Below are 17010 nucleotides of genomic sequence, written 5' to 3'. Positions count from 1 at the left end.
AGCCCTATTTTGAGATGTGAAGTATCACAATCTCTTTCAATAATGGCAGGAATGGAGGAGGTCTTTATTCCAGTGAGATTGCTAAGGCGAACACCGCCACGTTTAGGTTTGTCCCAACCTCGGTCGAGGCAMAGACACGGTCTCAGTGGGGATAGCTGAGCTGACTACACTCACTTGTCTTCTTCTCACACTATTTCCACAAAAAACATCTGGGAAGGAGGATAGATTTCCATTCTCTATAGAGTATGACTATATATAAAAACTCTACCTGTATAATTTCATTCTGCTGTTTAAGGTATTACTGATGATTTATTTTTTTACCACTGTATATTGTTTACTCTCTGCTCACTCTGTTTTTCTCTACTACAGAGTCTCTGTTGAATATAGCTGGGGAATGGATTTACAGCCAGTAGAAAGGTGATGCGGGTAGAACACCCTATTGGAAAGCGGCTGTCGCCTTTGCCTGTAGGTGTTCAAAGCTAACACCATGCCATAAGGAACTGTGTGCTACAACGATTTTACTGTGGGCTGGAACTATTCTTTTGGGCTGGAAAGACCCTCTCCACTTTCAACATGCTGATAGCTAACAATAGCATTTTCAGAGAGCTCTTCCAATGTCTCTGGCCGACAGCAGGCCTCCGAGCTCCTCAGTCAGTGGAATAGTCCTTAATTAGGAACAACAAACACACTGCACCGCCATCTGCTCTACATAAATAGATATATTGGACACATCAAGCTGCCGTGGAGAGGCTCAAGCCGGCAGCTGGCASCTGGCACTTCTGCATGTGTGCACCTGTGTCTGTATAGTTAGTGTGTATGTTWCCCTGTCTGCATGTGTGTGTGAATGTTCGCCACCTTGGATCCTGCTCGGAGCCACACACAGCCCGGGCGCCCAGCCTTCGGCCCGGAGATGCTGCAGACCAACAACTACTCCCTGGTGCTACTGATCCAGCTGAGCCTGTTGACCTTTGACCTGTTCGTCAACTCCTTCAGCGAGCTGCTGAGGGCCGCGCCCGTCGTCCAGCTGGTGCTCTTCATGTAAGACGCGGGGAAGGATGGGAAAGCCAGGGGGTAGACTCTGATGTCAATTCATTATTTAAAGCTTCTTCATTTAAGAGGTAGAAAGGGTGGGAGAAAAAGGGTAATTGACACAATGTAAAAAGCAGTGTTTCTCAACTCTGGTCCCTCAGCACAGTGTGTGCGCGTGTTCATTTGTGTGTCTTCATTCGTTTAACGTAACTGTAACTAAATGGAAGCTCCTCTCTCTCTCTCTCTCTCTCTCTCTCTCTCTCTCTCTCAGTATCCAGGACATAGCCATCCTGTTTAACCTGATCATCATTCTGCTGATGCTGTTCAACACCTACGTGTTCCAGGTGGGCCTGGTGTCCTTGCTGCTGGAGCGCTTCAGGGCCCTGCTGCTGCTCTCTGCCCTCTACCTGACCCTCAGCATCTCCCTACACTCCTGGATCATGGTACGCTGTGTGTGTCACTTAAAATCAAAGTTTATTCGTCACATACACAGTTTACAGCAGGTATGGAAGGTGCAGCGACATGATTGTGTGTTAGCTCCCTCAATGCAGTACATTAGTCAATATCAACAACAAAAAGAGTCAAGTCATAAATAACAAGTAAGAGAAATAATATGCATAGTAATAATGGACTGTATTTACACTGCATTTACAAATATAAAGTGGGCAGTGAGGGACTTGGTCTAGCAGTGGAATAAATAGTATTTAATAGAACAGCAGCGTTGACTGTGTGTGTTGCACTTGACTTTCTTCCCCCCTACTAGCACCGACTTTGTGATTAGCTACTTTATTGAGGTAAAATGTATTTACTATGATTGAAATATGACTGAGATATGTGATTGTCCCACCATCACTAACTGTATGTCACTCTGGATAAGTGTGTCTGCTAAATGACTCAAATGTACAAATGTCAAGTGGGTGCTTGTGTGTGTGTCTATGGATGTGTTTGTGTGTATGTTTTTTGTGTAAGGGTTGGATGTGTGGGTAATCAGTGCAAATAATCTCTAAAGTGCAGATCATCTTTGAGGTGAAAATAGTCTCTAAGGTGCAGGTCTGTGCAGGCAGACAGCTAGGATTAGCTGTTCAGCAGTCTGATGGCCTGGTGGTAGTAGCTGTCTCAAAGCCTGTTGTTCTGAGACCCGATGCTCCGATACCGCTTGCCAGGTGGTAATAGAGTGAATAGTCCGTGGCTCAGTTGACCAGAGTCCTTGACGAGCTTAATGGCTCCACGTTTTCTGTAGGCCTCAGAATCGTTTATTACACGTGTATTGTAATTTACTATCGAATTATGGTTTATTATATGTTTTAGTGAAAGAATGCTATCCCTCAAACTGTATGGTGTATTGGGTTGTGTCTATCTCTGCAGAATCTACGCTGGCTAAAATCAAACCGCTATGTGTGGACTGATGGTCTCCAAGTGCTTTTTGTCTTCCAAAGAATAGGTGAGGCTGTCTTTGATCACACACTTACTGAAAYGCATTTTAGGAAAYCTTTTAGGCCTGAAACGCAATCCATCTTGRRTGCCTTCATTRAATCAAATAAGGTAGAGATCAGTGCTACATGGCAAATACGTTTTGAAGATGGGTAGTACTACATCAGCCATGCACAAACACACGCACACCCAGCTCTCATACTGTTTATTGATATAGYGTAGTAGATAGGTACCAAGTTGACCCTTGAGGGCCATATGGGTCTGATTTTCATTCCCTTTATCTCCTAATTGGTTAAGAGGATTTATTGTTTGTTGTCTTTTCTGTTTCAAAACCAAATGACTTCAGTATTTCATTGGYGTGTRATGTGTGTTTGTGTGCAGCGTCCGTGTTGTACTACTACTTCTACAAGCGCACCACAGAGTACCTGGGTGACCCTCGGCTCTATGAAGACTCGCCTTGGCTCAGAGACGCCTTTGCCAATGCCAGGGCCCGCCAGTGAGCAAAGAGCAGTGTGTGGACATGAAACTGGTATGGACAGATCCAAAATAAACCCCTCCCGTCCCGCGGACACAGAGAGGCACTGCTACAGGACACAGAGAGGCACTGCTACAGGACACAGAGAGGCACTGCTACAGGACACAGGAGAGACACTGCTACAGGACACAGAGAGACACTGCTACCGACACAGAGAGACACTGCTACAGGACACCAGGAGACAGACACTGCTACAGGACACAGAGAGACAACTGCTACAGGACACAGAGAGACACTGCTACAGGAACAGAGAGACACTGCTACAGTGCGTGCAGAGCTGAAATAGACGCTTCAGTGCACAGGCCTGAGCTAATATGGAGGGGAAAACCAGAGGGAAGACCTCTGTGCTCTATCAGACATGGGACAACTTTAACAAGGAGGGTCAAAAATTTGATTCTGCTTGGATACAGCAAGCCACTTTACAGATCAAGCCAGATGTACAGGCAAACTGGTTTAGGGCCTTGATTAATGGACAGAATGTTATACCAAGATGACTTTGATGCTAACATGTGGGAACTCATAGTTTGATGTGACATTGACACAACAAGTTGTATTTTTTTCACACTTTGAAACTAGGTTTGTCTGTGTCATCTATCAATGTAATTATTATGTGTTGTTTTTCATGTGGGATGATTTGTGAGTTTGTGTGCCAGATTTTCTTGTGAAGATGACTGGAAAAGAAAAACCAATAATGTTTTATGTGTTTTAAAATGCTTACTTTTTTCCCTGCTTTTTGTACAAATGTATTAAACAAAACCCAGACAGTACATACACTGATAAACCGTGTCTGTGCTCRGTATGCACACACATGCGCTCAGCATAAGCACACATTTATGTKACACATCAATTTACGTCACAAGCTCTCAGCATTGTGACTGAGCTTACCTTTTTCTTATGACCCTATGCAGTCATTGCATTGACGTAAACCCACTGGATTAACAGATGGAAAAAGACAAACCGTTAAACAGTCATATGCATGCAAAATCTCCCAAAACAATTTGGGTGAATAGAATGTATGCTGGTCAGATACAATATGTCTCAGAATAGGGGACTAAAGACCTACGTCAGTCTATATATTACTGAAGGTAAAACTGGATGTGTCAGTCAATTTATCACCACATCTCTCCTAACCCACCCCATAAATAGTGCTCGACAGTAAAARTACACACCAATACACAGTACGCATGCTTGCTTTCAAGAAGCCACAGACAGGGATCTATTTTTATACCTGGGATTAATCAGGGATTTAGTCTTTAGCCTACAGTCCACAGGCCAGTGTTTTTGACAGCAGTGATGTCACCTCAGGCCATGTGTTTATGAAGGTGTCAGCAAGGATGGTGGATGAACCAAGATGTCTTACTCAGGCAGTTTACCATTGGAAAAAATGGTCAATGTTCCTTTCTGTGTAAGTGGGTGTTCCCTCTCTCGCGTGAGTATGCTTTCCCGTGTGAGACCAATGGCTCTGGTCTACTTATTGTCCTCTCCCCGCTCTCCCCATACACCCTGACTAGAAAAAATTTGCCAGGGAAATGTCTCGCTTCTGGCACCCCATCCGTGGGGCGGGAACAATAAGTAGACYGGAGTGGCCCGTCCCCCAAATAATTGAGGCAGGTGTCTCGCTTTCTCTACCATCTCTGGTGTCAGTCCTATGTTAACCTAACTGGGTGTGCACACACACACAGTACTAGAATGCCTGCCACTTTGACCATTATCGATTTGGATTGATACAGTAAGTAGATTAAGTGTCTCTTACAGGGGCATTTTGCTTGATCAACCGTGAGCAACAATGCCATGGCTCTGAAAGATCTCTAGTCCTCCTCAGTCACTTGGCTCTCTGCTGCTGAGGTTGACAATTTAAAGACTGATGTGAAAAAACGTCATATTACAGCGGGGTAAGCCAAATAATTGAAGTTATGGAACCCTCTTATGTCCAATGCAGATGGACAGTGCACCGTATTATACAAATAAACGCACCAACGACAAATCGACTTCCGAGCCACATGGGGCGCTGTGAAAGTAAATATCAATCTAGAGCTTTTAGCAATCCACTTCCGCTTGTTTTTTTTWATAATAATTTTAATATCCATGGTTTCAACACTTGAGAAGGACTGATACAATTTCGCTGGTGTTYTTATTCTGTCTTGTAACGCCATGTCGTATAATTACGTGGTAACAGCGCAGAAACCGACGGCAGTCAATGCCTGCATCACCGGTAAATGTGTTGTTCTTGTTTCTTGTTAGCTTCGCGCACCTCATCCACTAAAATGTTAAGCTCCCGCGCGAGAAGCCAAGCTACAGGCACTTGCAGGCCCCCTTTGATATTGTTTTGCCAGCAAGTCTATCAAGTCCATTAAATAGCAATTTTGAATAACCATCCACGGTATGGGACATGTAGTTTGCATCGACTAATATCATATGGCTATTTATCAATTGTCATTCAAGTGAACACAAGATAGCACGAGTCAGTGGGTACTCCTGCTCAGCCAGGATGTGTTGAAGCCAACGCTAGCTATCTTCAGCTGTTTGTTGATGTCAATTTGTTTGCTACCTAACGTCAGTCAATTGGATTGTTATTAGCTTCTTGTTTAACAGTTTGCTAAGAGTCTTAGACAGGTTTGTAACTAAATTACACAGGTAGCAGACAGGCCACTGCAGTGCCAGTCAATATGTCCACCTAAATAATAAATTGGCAAATTATACAATCAGGGACACTGCATAGTTACGAATGTAGGGCAATTTACTTAGCTAGCTAACGTTATCCTTTAACTGCCTGCATTTATTTGATTGCCAAWATATTGGTGATARCTAGCAAACTATTCAATGTATTACTTTCTAGGTTAAAATCACGTGTGATTAAAAACAAAACTTAATTTAAGGCATTATGACACTGACAAACAAATCCCATATTATTAATTTAATAAATCACGCTAATAATACAGTGCAACTTAGTGCATATTTTGTGAGTAAAAATGGTCTGCTTAACTAGACAAGTATGCCAGTTGTATTCCTAGTAGATAGAAAAACAAATACTTGAACTCCAGAAATGTGCCTTTTCAAAATACAGGAACGAGATCTGCTAGTCATACGGAAAGCACTCCCAAGAACTACTCATTTAACTATTAGAAAAAGTTAGTCCGACTGACTAGACCACCCTCTCTTCTCCAGGCCACTTCACCTCTGCGGAGGACCTGAATCTGCTCATAGCTAAAAACACACGCCTGGAGATCTATGTGGTCACAGCGGAAGGGCTCCGGCCTGTCAAAGAGGTGGGCATGTACGGCAAGATCGCCGTCATGGAGCTCTTCAGGCCAAAGGTGAGTCTACTACTACCTGTATGTTTGTGTGTGCATGTTAGTCATTTCAATAGAGAGAGGACATTTTGAAACAGGGAGGTACTACCTGAACTTGTTCAATAAGAACACAGAATTATGTTTTACATTGCAGAAGGTTCCACTACGGTGTGCTCTTCTGAACAAGACCCTGGTTTCTTTCTGTAACTGCCATACAAGTTATAAACTTATGCTGAACTTGAACATGGACATATGTTTTCACTGGCTTCATTGGAGAGGAACCTTTTGTCTGTTTTGACTSCAGGGCGAAAGCAAGGACCTGCTGTTCGTTCTCACTGCCAAATACAACGCCTGCATCCTGGAGTACAAACAGAACGGGGAGAGCATCGACATCATCACCCGCGCCCACGGCAACGTGCAGGTAGGAGAAAAATAAATAGGAGCATAGCCAGTGTCTYTGAGCTGTTGGAGATCAAAGTRTGTTCTGCATAACCACAACAGGAATAGTCTGCGGACTGAAACAATAGGATGCCGTGAAACTCCTCTTAACTTGACCAACTTATTTATTTTTGCATAGGACCGCATCGGGCGTCCCTCGGAGACGGGCATCATCGGCATTGTAGACCCTGAGTGCCGCATGATCGGCCTGCGGCTGTACGACGGCCTMTTCAAGGTGATCCCGTTGGACCGGGAGAACCGAGAACTCAAGGCCTTCAACATCCGCCTGGAGGAGCTGCAGGTCATCGACGTCCACTTCCTGTACGGCTGTCAGGCGCCCACAGTCTGCTTCATCTATCAGGTAGGGAGGGGAGGAGGTAAAATWGGGTGGGGGAGGGACAGGTAGGAAGTGGTGGATGAAAGGGGTACAATGTTGGAGTGGTTGTGTGWATGCATTTATATGGGTGTATGTTGAGGGGGTGGTTGGGGAGGAGTTGRAAAAAATGCACGAGTAGGAATTTCATGCTGTTTGAGAGGTCAGAGGGGATGTGTATATGAGACAGTAGTGCTTGTCTGGTGAAAGGGGGAATGTGTGCTTTAGTTAGCAGAAATGTTGTGTGAATATCTGCGAGTGTCAGTCTGATTGTATCTGTGTGYTTGTGCTGTAGGACCCTCAGGGACGGCATGTAAAGACCTACGAGGTGTCGCTGAGGGAGAAGGAGTTCAACAAGGGGCCGTGGAAACAGGAGAACGTGGAGGCTGAGGCTTCTATGGTCATCCCAGGTGAGAAAAGATAATGTYCAGGCAGGTTTAGACAATGGTCATCAGGGCCGTGATCCAATCCTCATGAGATTTACTCTATTCTGATGTTCGAAACTCTTAGATTAGTGTTTAAAGATCACTTCCACTGGAAATGCAGCGCCCAAGGGTCCTCTTCTACTTCTTCCTCTTCTAGCGTATTTGAATGCGACTCCCTTGTTGGTTGCTTGACTTGGTGGTTAATGTATTTGTCTTTCTGTTTTAGTCCCAGAACCATTTGGGGGGGCTATAATCATTGGACAAGAATCGATCACTTACCACAAYGGGGATAAATACTTGGCCATCGCACCTCCCACCATCAAGGTAAGGTCAACCTAAGTCAAAACAATGCAGAGTCTTTCAACTCTTTTCCAACATCATGCACCTTCATAGCAATGATGAATTGGATATAGAGTACGTCACTTCTCCAGATGCTCAAAGCACTTTACGTAGATCAGAGGGAAACTCCCCTCATCCACCACCTCTGTTCCCTTTTCCCCAACAGCAAAGCACCATTGTCTGTCACAACCGTGTGGACCCCAACGGCTCGCGCTACCTGCTGGGRGACATGGAGGGCCGCCTGTTTATGCTGCTGCTGGAGAAGGAGGAGCTGATGGACGGGGCCGTGGTGCTCAAGGACCTCCGCGTCGAGCTGCTTGGAGAGGTACGTGTTGTAGGCCTTCTGTCTCTTTCTCGTGGTCTGTCTCCCTGGCTCTGTGTTTCTGGTTGTTTTCTCTTTTTTTGTGGTCTGTCTCATTTCTTCTCAACGTCTCTGTCTTTTGTTCTTTTTATCTGTCCTTCTCTCCATATAAAGCCTTCTCTTGTTCTTTCTGATGTCTCTCTTGCTTTTTCTGTTTCCCTATGATCTCTTGTTCTTTTTATCTGGCTCTGTCATCTCATATCTTGCTTTCAATGATGTCTCTTGAACTCTCCATTTTCTCTGCTTCTTTCCTATTTGACATTCAACCTCTGCATTACACAATTGAGTCTCAATGGCAGAATTATCCTTGAGTGTGTAAAAAATGTGGTAGTGTACACCGGGCACTTTTTGTAAGTTGATGACATATGAGATGGGCTCAAGAGTAATGTCTGTGTCCCTCCCTCCCTCCCCCCCTCCCTCCCTCCCTCCCTCCCTCCCATGCAGACGTCCATTGCAGAGTGCTTGACCTACCTGGACAACGGTGTGGTGTTTGTGGGTTCCAGACTGGGCGACTCTCAGTTGGTCAAGGTAAGGCTGGACCGGTCATAAAGGAAACACCTCGATGAATGTAACCCCCGTAAAGTGTTGGTTTTAACAATAAAACATAAATGAGAAGAAAACAATTGTGTGCCCCAATGGGTAAAAATTGTACAGCTCCAGAAAACTGTTTTTACAAGGTGCTTTTTGAGTATGGTAGAGTGTACTATAGCACTTGCAGACAACAAAGGGGATGATTCAAAGCGGCCGCGGTCATCCCCCTCTTCAAAGGGGGAGACACTCTAGACCCAAACTGTTATAGACCTATATTCATCCTGCCTTTTCTAAAGTCTTCGAAAGCCAAGTTAACAAAAAGATCACTGATCACCATTTCGAATCCCACCGTACTTTCTCCACTAGGCAATCTGGTTTCCGAGCTGGTCACGGGTGCACCTCAGCCACGCTCAAGGTCCTAAACGATATCATAACCGCCATTGATAAAGACAGTACTGTGTAGCCGTCTTCATTGACCTGGCCAATGCTTTCGACTCTGTCAATCACCGCATTCTTATTGGCAGACTCAACAGCCTTGGTTTCTCAAATGACTGCCTCGCCTGGTTCACCAACTACTTCTCTGATAGAGTTCAGTGTGTCAAATCAGAGGTCCTGTTGTCCGGACCTCTGGTAGTCTTTATGAGGGTGCCACAGGGTTCAATTCTCGGGCCAACTCTTTTCTCTGTATATATCAATGATGTCGCTCTTGCTGCTGGTGATTATTTGATCCACCTCTACGTAGTCGACACCATTCTGTACACATCTGGTCTTTCTTTGGACACTGTGTTAACTAACCTCCAAATGAGCTTCAATGCCACACAACACTCCTTCTGTGGCCTCCAACTGCTCTTAAATACAAGTAAAACAAAATGCATGCTCTTCAACCGATCGCTACCCGCCCGCCTGACTAGCATCACTACTCTGGATGGTTCTGACATAGAATATGTCGACAACTATAAATACCGAGGTGTCTGGCTAGTCTTTAAACTCTCCTTCCAGACTCACATTAAGCATCTCCAATCTTAAATCTAGATTCGGCTTCCTATTACGCAATAAAGCCTCCTTCACTCATGCTGCCAAACATACCCTCGTAAAACTGACTATCCTACCGATCCTTGACTTCGGCGATGTCATTTACAAAATGGTCTCCAACACTCTACTCAGACTGCATCCAATTTGCTATCACAGTGCCATCCGTTTTTTCACCAAAGCCCCATATACTACCCACCACTGCGACCTGTATGCTCTCGTTGGCTGGTCCTCGCTACATATCGTCGCCACCAAACCCACTGGCTCCAGGTCATCTATAAGTCTTTGCTAGGTTAAGCGCCGCCTTATCTCAGCTCACTGCTCATTCATAGCAACACCCACCTGTAGCACGCGCTCCAGCAGGTAATAATTTCACTGGTCATCCCCAAAGCCAACACTCTTTGGCCGCCCTTTAATTCCAGCTCTCTGCTGCCGCCTTTAATTCCAGCTCTCTGCTGCCAATGACTGGAACGAATTGCAAAAATCACTGAAGTTGGAGACTACGAGGCTCGACCGATTAATTTGATTTTCAACACGATACCGGATTATTGTAGACGACACAAAAAGCCGATACCGATAATCGGACCGATTTAAATGTTTTTTTAAATAATTTGTAATAATGACAATTACAACAATACTGAAGAACACTTATTTTAACTTAATATAATACATCAATAAAATCAATTATAGCCTCAAATAAAATAATTAAACATGTTCAATTTGGGTTTAAAATAAGCCAAAAAGCAAAGTGATGGAGAAGAAAGTAAAACTGCAATAGTGTGCCATGTAAAAAAGCTAACGTTTAAGTTCCTTGCTCAGAACATGAGAACATATGAAAGCTGGTGGTTCCTTTTTAACTTGAGTCTTCAATATTCCCAGGTTAGAAAGTTTTAGGTTGTAGTTATTATAGGACTATTTCTCTCGTTACCATTGTATTTCATATACCCTTTGACTATTGGGATATTCTTATAGGTAATTTAGTATTGCCTGTGTAACAGTATAGCTTCCATCCCCCTCCTCGCCACTACCGGGCTCGAACCAGGAAACACATCGACAACAGCCACCCTCAAGCATCGCTACCTATCGTCCACTCGGAGCGAGTGACGTCACCGATTGAAACGCTATTAAGCGCACGCCACCCGCTAACTAGCTAGCCATTTCACACTCGGTTACACGACCTAATCTCCGGGAGTTGATAGGGCTTGAAGTCATAAAACAGCTCAATTTTTATAGGCATTGCAACGAGACTGCTAAGACAGCAGCAATGCAGACATCAGTGTGTTAGGGAATTAAATGCTTACGAGCGTGCTGCCTGCCTACACCTGCTCAGCAGATACTCTACAAATACAATCATTAGGACTTAGATAAACATATTAACACACAGAAATACGAGCCTTTGTCAGATATAATCATTTGGATCCGAATCCAGAAACTACATTTAGCAAACCCAAAACGTTATATTCTTTTCACGTGAAATTACGAACCGTCCGTATCTTTATCTAACGACGTTGTCATCCCTAAGATCTAAAAACTATTGCTTCTACATATGCTACAACATTCATAGTCTATGATCCATAAATCGAAATGTCTGGCAAGAATTAATTACAGTACTTTGTTAAGGAATAAATGAGACTTCACACAGTATCCGCAACGACGCCATGGTGAGCCCAAACTGACAACTATACCCTGACTGCTTGCACGAACGCAAGAAGTGACACATTCACCTAGTTTAAAGAAATATTCATGTTAGCAGGCAATATAACTAAATATGCAGGTTTAAAATATATACTTGTGTATTGATTTTTATAAGAAAGGCACTTGATGTTTATGGTTAGTTTGTGCAACGACAGTGCTATATCATCACCCCGTTTGGCGAAGTAGGCTGTGAGAAATTAACAGGCACGCATTCGATCTATTTGCCAACACAGGACCACGCTAGATAAACTAGTAATATTCACTCAACCATGTGTAGTTAACTAGTATTATGTAAGGTTGATTGTTTTTATAAATTTAATGCTTACTAGCCAACTTACCTTGGCTTCTTGCTGCCCTCACGTAACACAGGTCAGCCTGCCACGCAGGCCTCCTCATGGAGTGCAATGTAAGCAGGTGGTTAGAGCGCTCTGGACCTAGTAAAACCGGAGGTGCAAGATCCGAATCCCGGATCTGACAAGGTTAAAAATCAGTCGTTCTGCCCCTGAACAAGGCAGTTAACCCACCAGTTAACCCACCTAGGCCTCAGTGAAACAATAGAATGTCTTCTTAACTGACTTTGCCTAGTTAATTAACGGTCCTGTAAACTATCTTTTTCACAATTCGGCCAAGTCGGCTGTACAAAAAATACCGATTTTCCGATTGTTATGGAAACTTGAAATCGCCCTAATTAATCGTCCATTCCGATAATCGGTCGCACCTCTATTGGAGACTCATATCTCCCTCACTAACTTTAAGCCATCAGCTGTCAGACAGCTTACCGATCACTGCAGCCTTACACAGCCCATCGTAAAATAGCCCATCCAACCAACTACCTACCTCATCCCCATATATTGTTATTTTTTTTTCTGCCTTTTGCACACCAGTATTTCTACTTACACATCCTTCATCTGCACATCTATCACTCCCAGTGTTTAATTGCTAAAATTATAATTTACTTCGCCATTATGGCCTATTTATTGCCCTTACCTCCTTACTTCATTTGCCACACACTGTATACAGATTTTCTCTATTCCGTTCATTGACTTACGTTGTTCATTCCATGCTAAAACTCTGTGTTGTTCTTTGCTCGCACTGCTTTGCTTTATCCTTGGCCAGGTTGGATCTGTGAAATGAGAAACTTGTTCTCAACTACCCTACCTGGTTAAATAAATAACATTAAAAATGCCCAGCTTAATACAAAACGGCTACAGATCCAAACCAGTTTTGAAATTCAAGAGTGTAAGAAAGGATAAGCAAGCATCACTATTTTTTTCTGTACTGMGTGGTGGACATCATCCCCTTTGTTTCAAAGAAAAATAAGTATGGTCAAAGTCCACTTTTTATTTATCTGGAGTTGTCACATTATTGTTATGGCTTGTAATGGAAATGATTATTCCCCTCCAGCTCAATGTGGACAGTAACGACTCAGGGTCGTACGTGGCGGTGATGGAGACCTTCACCAACCTGGGGCCCATCGTGGACATGTGTGTGGTGGACCTGGAGAGACAGGGACAGGGCCAGCTGGTCACCTGCTCTGGAGCGTTCAAGGAGGGCTCCCTCAGGATCATCCGGAATGGTATCGGGATCCAYGAGCACGCCAGCATCGACCTGCCAGGGATCAAAGGTCAGTAGGAGGGCTTCTGGGCCCTCTGAGGGGGGGGGGGGGCGCTGCTCTCTGGACAAATACCCAATCAACCCGTAGCCCTTATCCCCCTGGACAGTTGAAGATCTGAAGGAGTTGAATTGGTATAAGCAATATATGGTAGTTCCTCTACCTCTGATAAATTAGGGCCAAATTCGAGCTGGCTTGAATGGAATTCTCAAATTCAAGCTGGGTGGAGGGAAACCCAGGCCAGCGCAGCCCAGTTTCACAACTGGTGCCTGCTCAATTAGAATCCGGGCTGGTGACGCCGTTACTATACAACCACCAAGCTGATCACTGCTGGATGCTGACTCAATATTTAGCTAGCTTGTCTGGGCTTGTTGCTGTCAGCTAGCACATGGACATGCAGTAGTCAGACATGACACGAGTTACCACCATAGCTGGATCCTTCATTCATTTTTGCACCACACAAACTTTTAGGAGAACAGTCAGCCCTAGAATGCCAGCTACCTAAAGCATTAGCTTGCAAATCAGTTGAAACTAGCTAACATGTGCTAGCAGGAATTTTAGCTGACCAGGTTGTATTTAATGTTCGTTAGCTACATCATATCAAACCTGTCGTCTGGTTTGCTTGGTTAGCTAGCTAGCTAATAGCCAATGCCATGGTAAGCAAGGTTGGAATTAAGCTAGCTAGCTAGCCTCCTATCCAAGGATTCTAGAAGTTTCCAGAATGCTCTTTCTGTCCCCAGCACATGCGCAGTAGCCCTAAATTAAGATCCAAGCCAGGCCAGCCATGACGCTCCATGCCTTAGGCCTTCTACCTCTCTGGCCAAGTATATTCTTTAAGATGTCTAGATGCTATCCTATTGAATTCATTCATATGTTTATATATGCCACAGTTTGCTCATCTGCTTATTGTTATATTGCATATGTATATTATTTTAGTATCTTCTAATGTTGTATTGTTTCCCCTTTTAGAACAGCTGTCTCTGCGTTTGCTCGTGGTGGTGACCAAGTGTTCAGTATGGACCCCAACATGTTCTGACCAGACAGCACTATAGTGGGAAGATCTTAGTGAATCAGTTTAAGTGTAATAGTAAGTGAGGACATTCACAGTCAACCGCTCAGACAAGATCCAGCTGCCCGATTTTTCATCTCCTAATATTCGCCGGATTTAGCGACCAACAGCTTCTTCATGCATTTGATCATGTCAACCTTTGTAAACTTCTATTGTTATAATTGTATAAAAAATCAATCCATGTCAAACAATGTCTGACACTCGAAATTAAATACTTTTTGTTTTGTCTGTCTATTCTCCCGGGTCACACGCATATTCACATTGTTTCAACACGAGGCGCAAACCTATTCTATAAGCCACCACTGTTGTCTCACCTTGTTGGCCGACGAAAAAACAGGACCAGCAATCGTTGCTCCCCTCCAGCCCTGGCAAACGGGAGACAGGCAACCGTAGAAAATGTTTCAAAAAGTAATTTTTCAACAGAAAACAAGAAATGGCTACTGTATTGGCCAATCCCTCCCGTTTTAGTCTGTTTCTTCCATTTAGCCTAGTGAACAGACCCTGAACTAGAAATGCTGTAGATTAGTTTCTTAAAGGTTTTGTTCTCTATCGGGCCTCATTGATTGCCCAAGTAAACTAATTGCGTCTCATCAGCGTGTTCACGAGTAAGAGGCCGAGAAAAAAAAAAAAACGACAATCATAAACGGCAAAGATTAGACAGATGCAAACAATATGGGAAAAATCCCACTGAAGCCCCATTTCCATTGGCACTTTGAAGTCAACCCAGTTGGGCTGGCCTTGGTGGTTAGCTCAAATTGCATTTCCCCTGCCTGCAGAAAATGATCATGTTGCTAGGTAGCCAATATGTGACTGCAGCTGGTTTCCTAATGTTGCTAGCTAGCATGACGTTGAAGAATTTAATTCTCTCACCATGCTGTAACTAACATTATCCCATACTCCTGACAGTGCCAGCCAGACTCAGAGCCATGATTTAGCTTGCGTGTTAGCTAGCTACTAGCTAAACGGTTATTGTCTTCGCTAGCATAACAGGCTAGCCTCTTAATGATGGAAAATGTAGATTTCCGCATAAATCGACATACCCAAAAGTAACTGCTATTCATTGTTAATTACATGATTCTGACGTGCCAAAACTTGTGTATTTGGGAAAAAGACATATGGGAGATGAGGAAATTATTAGAAGATATGAGTTACATAGTTCAGAATACACAAGATCAAGCACACACAAAATAAAATAAAAATAATATTGAAACTAATCTTTCATTGACAAGCTATTAGTGAATTATTGATGCCCAGAGCTGGAATAACATCACATGGCTTCCACAACATGTGAACAATATCAGAAGAAAATGGATTGAAGACCTAATGAGAAATGGCAGATATCTTAGTAAGTGTGTCAGTGTGTGTCACGGACATTTCCAAGTGTCCCTAAACCTCTCCAAAGTGGCACATCTGTAAATGAGATAATTCCTGTGCTATTATATATTGCAATCCCTAACTGCTATTTGTAAGTATAAAAACACAATTGCTACCATATCAACCTCACTCAAACATTGTGTGATGTTATGTGTATCAAGGGTACAAGTGTCCGAATGTGTAATTGTACTGTTTTGGCACACTGGATGTGCCCAAAAGCATTGTTCACTATAGAAAACTACATTTCTAGAACAGCAACTCTCTTAAACATTGTGGTGTGTCAAGGACATACAGAGGATATCCAAGTGTTTATCATATTTTTCTTAAACAAAGATAGTCACTCGGACATTCGATGTTGCCATTAAGTCATTCATCATCAGATACCATTGGCAATAGGCTACATTGTTCCTACCAACCTAAGGATTAATGTCACACCCCCCAAGTAGCTATAGCTCAAACACAGGCCAAATCGAAGCTTATCTTGTAAGATGTTTGCTGTTAGGTTAAAACGTTGTGTAAAATCAATATATTTGTCTCTCGGGGCTGGTGATCAATAACGTAGGTCACAGGCAGACAAAAAAAGACATCCTCGTGATCTGTGGAGTCCCAGCTTTCGGTGTGAATCAACGTATTCCCTGTGTTATTTTGTTAATGCTTCACAACTCTAACCGGATTTAGTAGCAGCAACCATCTTGAAATGAGATCATCGGCACAGCCTGCCCTTATACATTCGTATGCTCATATATGTCGTTTTTTATTTCACCTTTATTTAACCAGGTAGGCAAGTGAGAACAAGTCTCATTTACAATTGCGACCTGGCCAAGATAAAGCAAAGCAGTTCGACACATACAACAACACAGAGTTACACATGGAGTAAAACAAATATACAGTCAATAATACAGTAGAAAAAAAAGTCTATATACAATGTGGAGCAAATGAGGTGATAAGGGAGGTTAAGGCAAAAAAAATCCATGTGGCAAAGTAAATACAATATAGCAAGTAAAACACTGGAATGTGGTAGATTTGCAGTGGAAGAATGCCAAGAAAGATAGAAATAAAAATAAGGTGCAAAGGGAAATAAAAAAACAGCTAAGTATGTTTGGCTAAATTAGAAGCAAACTCCTTCTCTTTCACATCCTCCCCCTTCATACAACCTACGCCTACTCAAACACACAAGAGATGCTAATCTACCATCCACATGTTCCGCGGCATTCCTCACGTCATTGAGTTATTTCCAATCGGGTAAGATTAAATGCACTATATAAACCTCGAGTCGGAGCACTGTCCCTTGATACTTCAAGAGAGAATTCTATAATTTAGCACCAAACAGACTAACCTCTTCTACTGTTATTTATTTATTTATTCTGCTCCTTTGCCACCCCATTATTTCTATCTCTATCTTGCCCACATTCTCCACTGCAAATCTACCATTCCCCAGTGTTACTTGCTATATTGTATTTAGCCACCCCATGCCATTTT

The 17010-nt window shown here is 43.3% G+C and overlaps 2 protein-coding genes across 2 annotated transcripts in view; both read left to right on the top strand.

Moving 5' to 3' along the window:
* The first annotated feature begins 479 nt into the window (after window positions 1-479).
* On the top strand, window positions 480-3413 carry LOC111969556 (transmembrane protein 138-like). Its single transcript, XM_023995733.2, has 4 exons — window positions 480-1038; window positions 1301-1472; window positions 2395-2470; window positions 2842-3413. The coding sequence occupies exons 1-4, from the start codon at window positions 845-847 to the stop codon at window positions 2958-2960; spliced, it is 561 nt and encodes a 186-aa protein (XP_023851501.1). The 5' UTR covers window positions 480-844; the 3' UTR covers window positions 2961-3413.
* Window positions 3414-5058: 1645 nt separating this feature from the next.
* The window catches only part of LOC111969195 (DNA damage-binding protein 1), a 64130-nt gene continuing 52178 nt past the window's right edge, over window positions 5059-17010 (top strand). The window contains exons 1-9 of the mRNA XM_023995144.2: window positions 5059-5207; window positions 6161-6309; window positions 6590-6706; window positions 6863-7084; window positions 7392-7506; window positions 7748-7845; window positions 8027-8185; window positions 8666-8749; window positions 12881-13100. Coding sequence (XP_023850912.1) covers window positions 5147-5207; window positions 6161-6309; window positions 6590-6706; window positions 6863-7084; window positions 7392-7506; window positions 7748-7845; window positions 8027-8185; window positions 8666-8749; window positions 12881-13100 — 1225 coding nt within the window. The 5' untranslated portion in view covers window positions 5059-5146. The remainder of the gene's footprint in view (window positions 5208-6160; window positions 6310-6589; window positions 6707-6862; window positions 7085-7391; window positions 7507-7747; window positions 7846-8026; window positions 8186-8665; window positions 8750-12880; window positions 13101-17010) is intronic.

Source organism: Salvelinus sp. IW2-2015, linkage group LG10 (genome assembly GCF_002910315.2).
Source record: "Salvelinus sp. IW2-2015 linkage group LG10, ASM291031v2, whole genome shotgun sequence".
Lineage (NCBI taxonomy): Eukaryota > Metazoa > Chordata > Actinopteri > Salmoniformes > Salmonidae > Salvelinus > Salvelinus sp. IW2-2015.
This window is presented reverse-complemented; position numbering and strand designations above follow the sequence as displayed.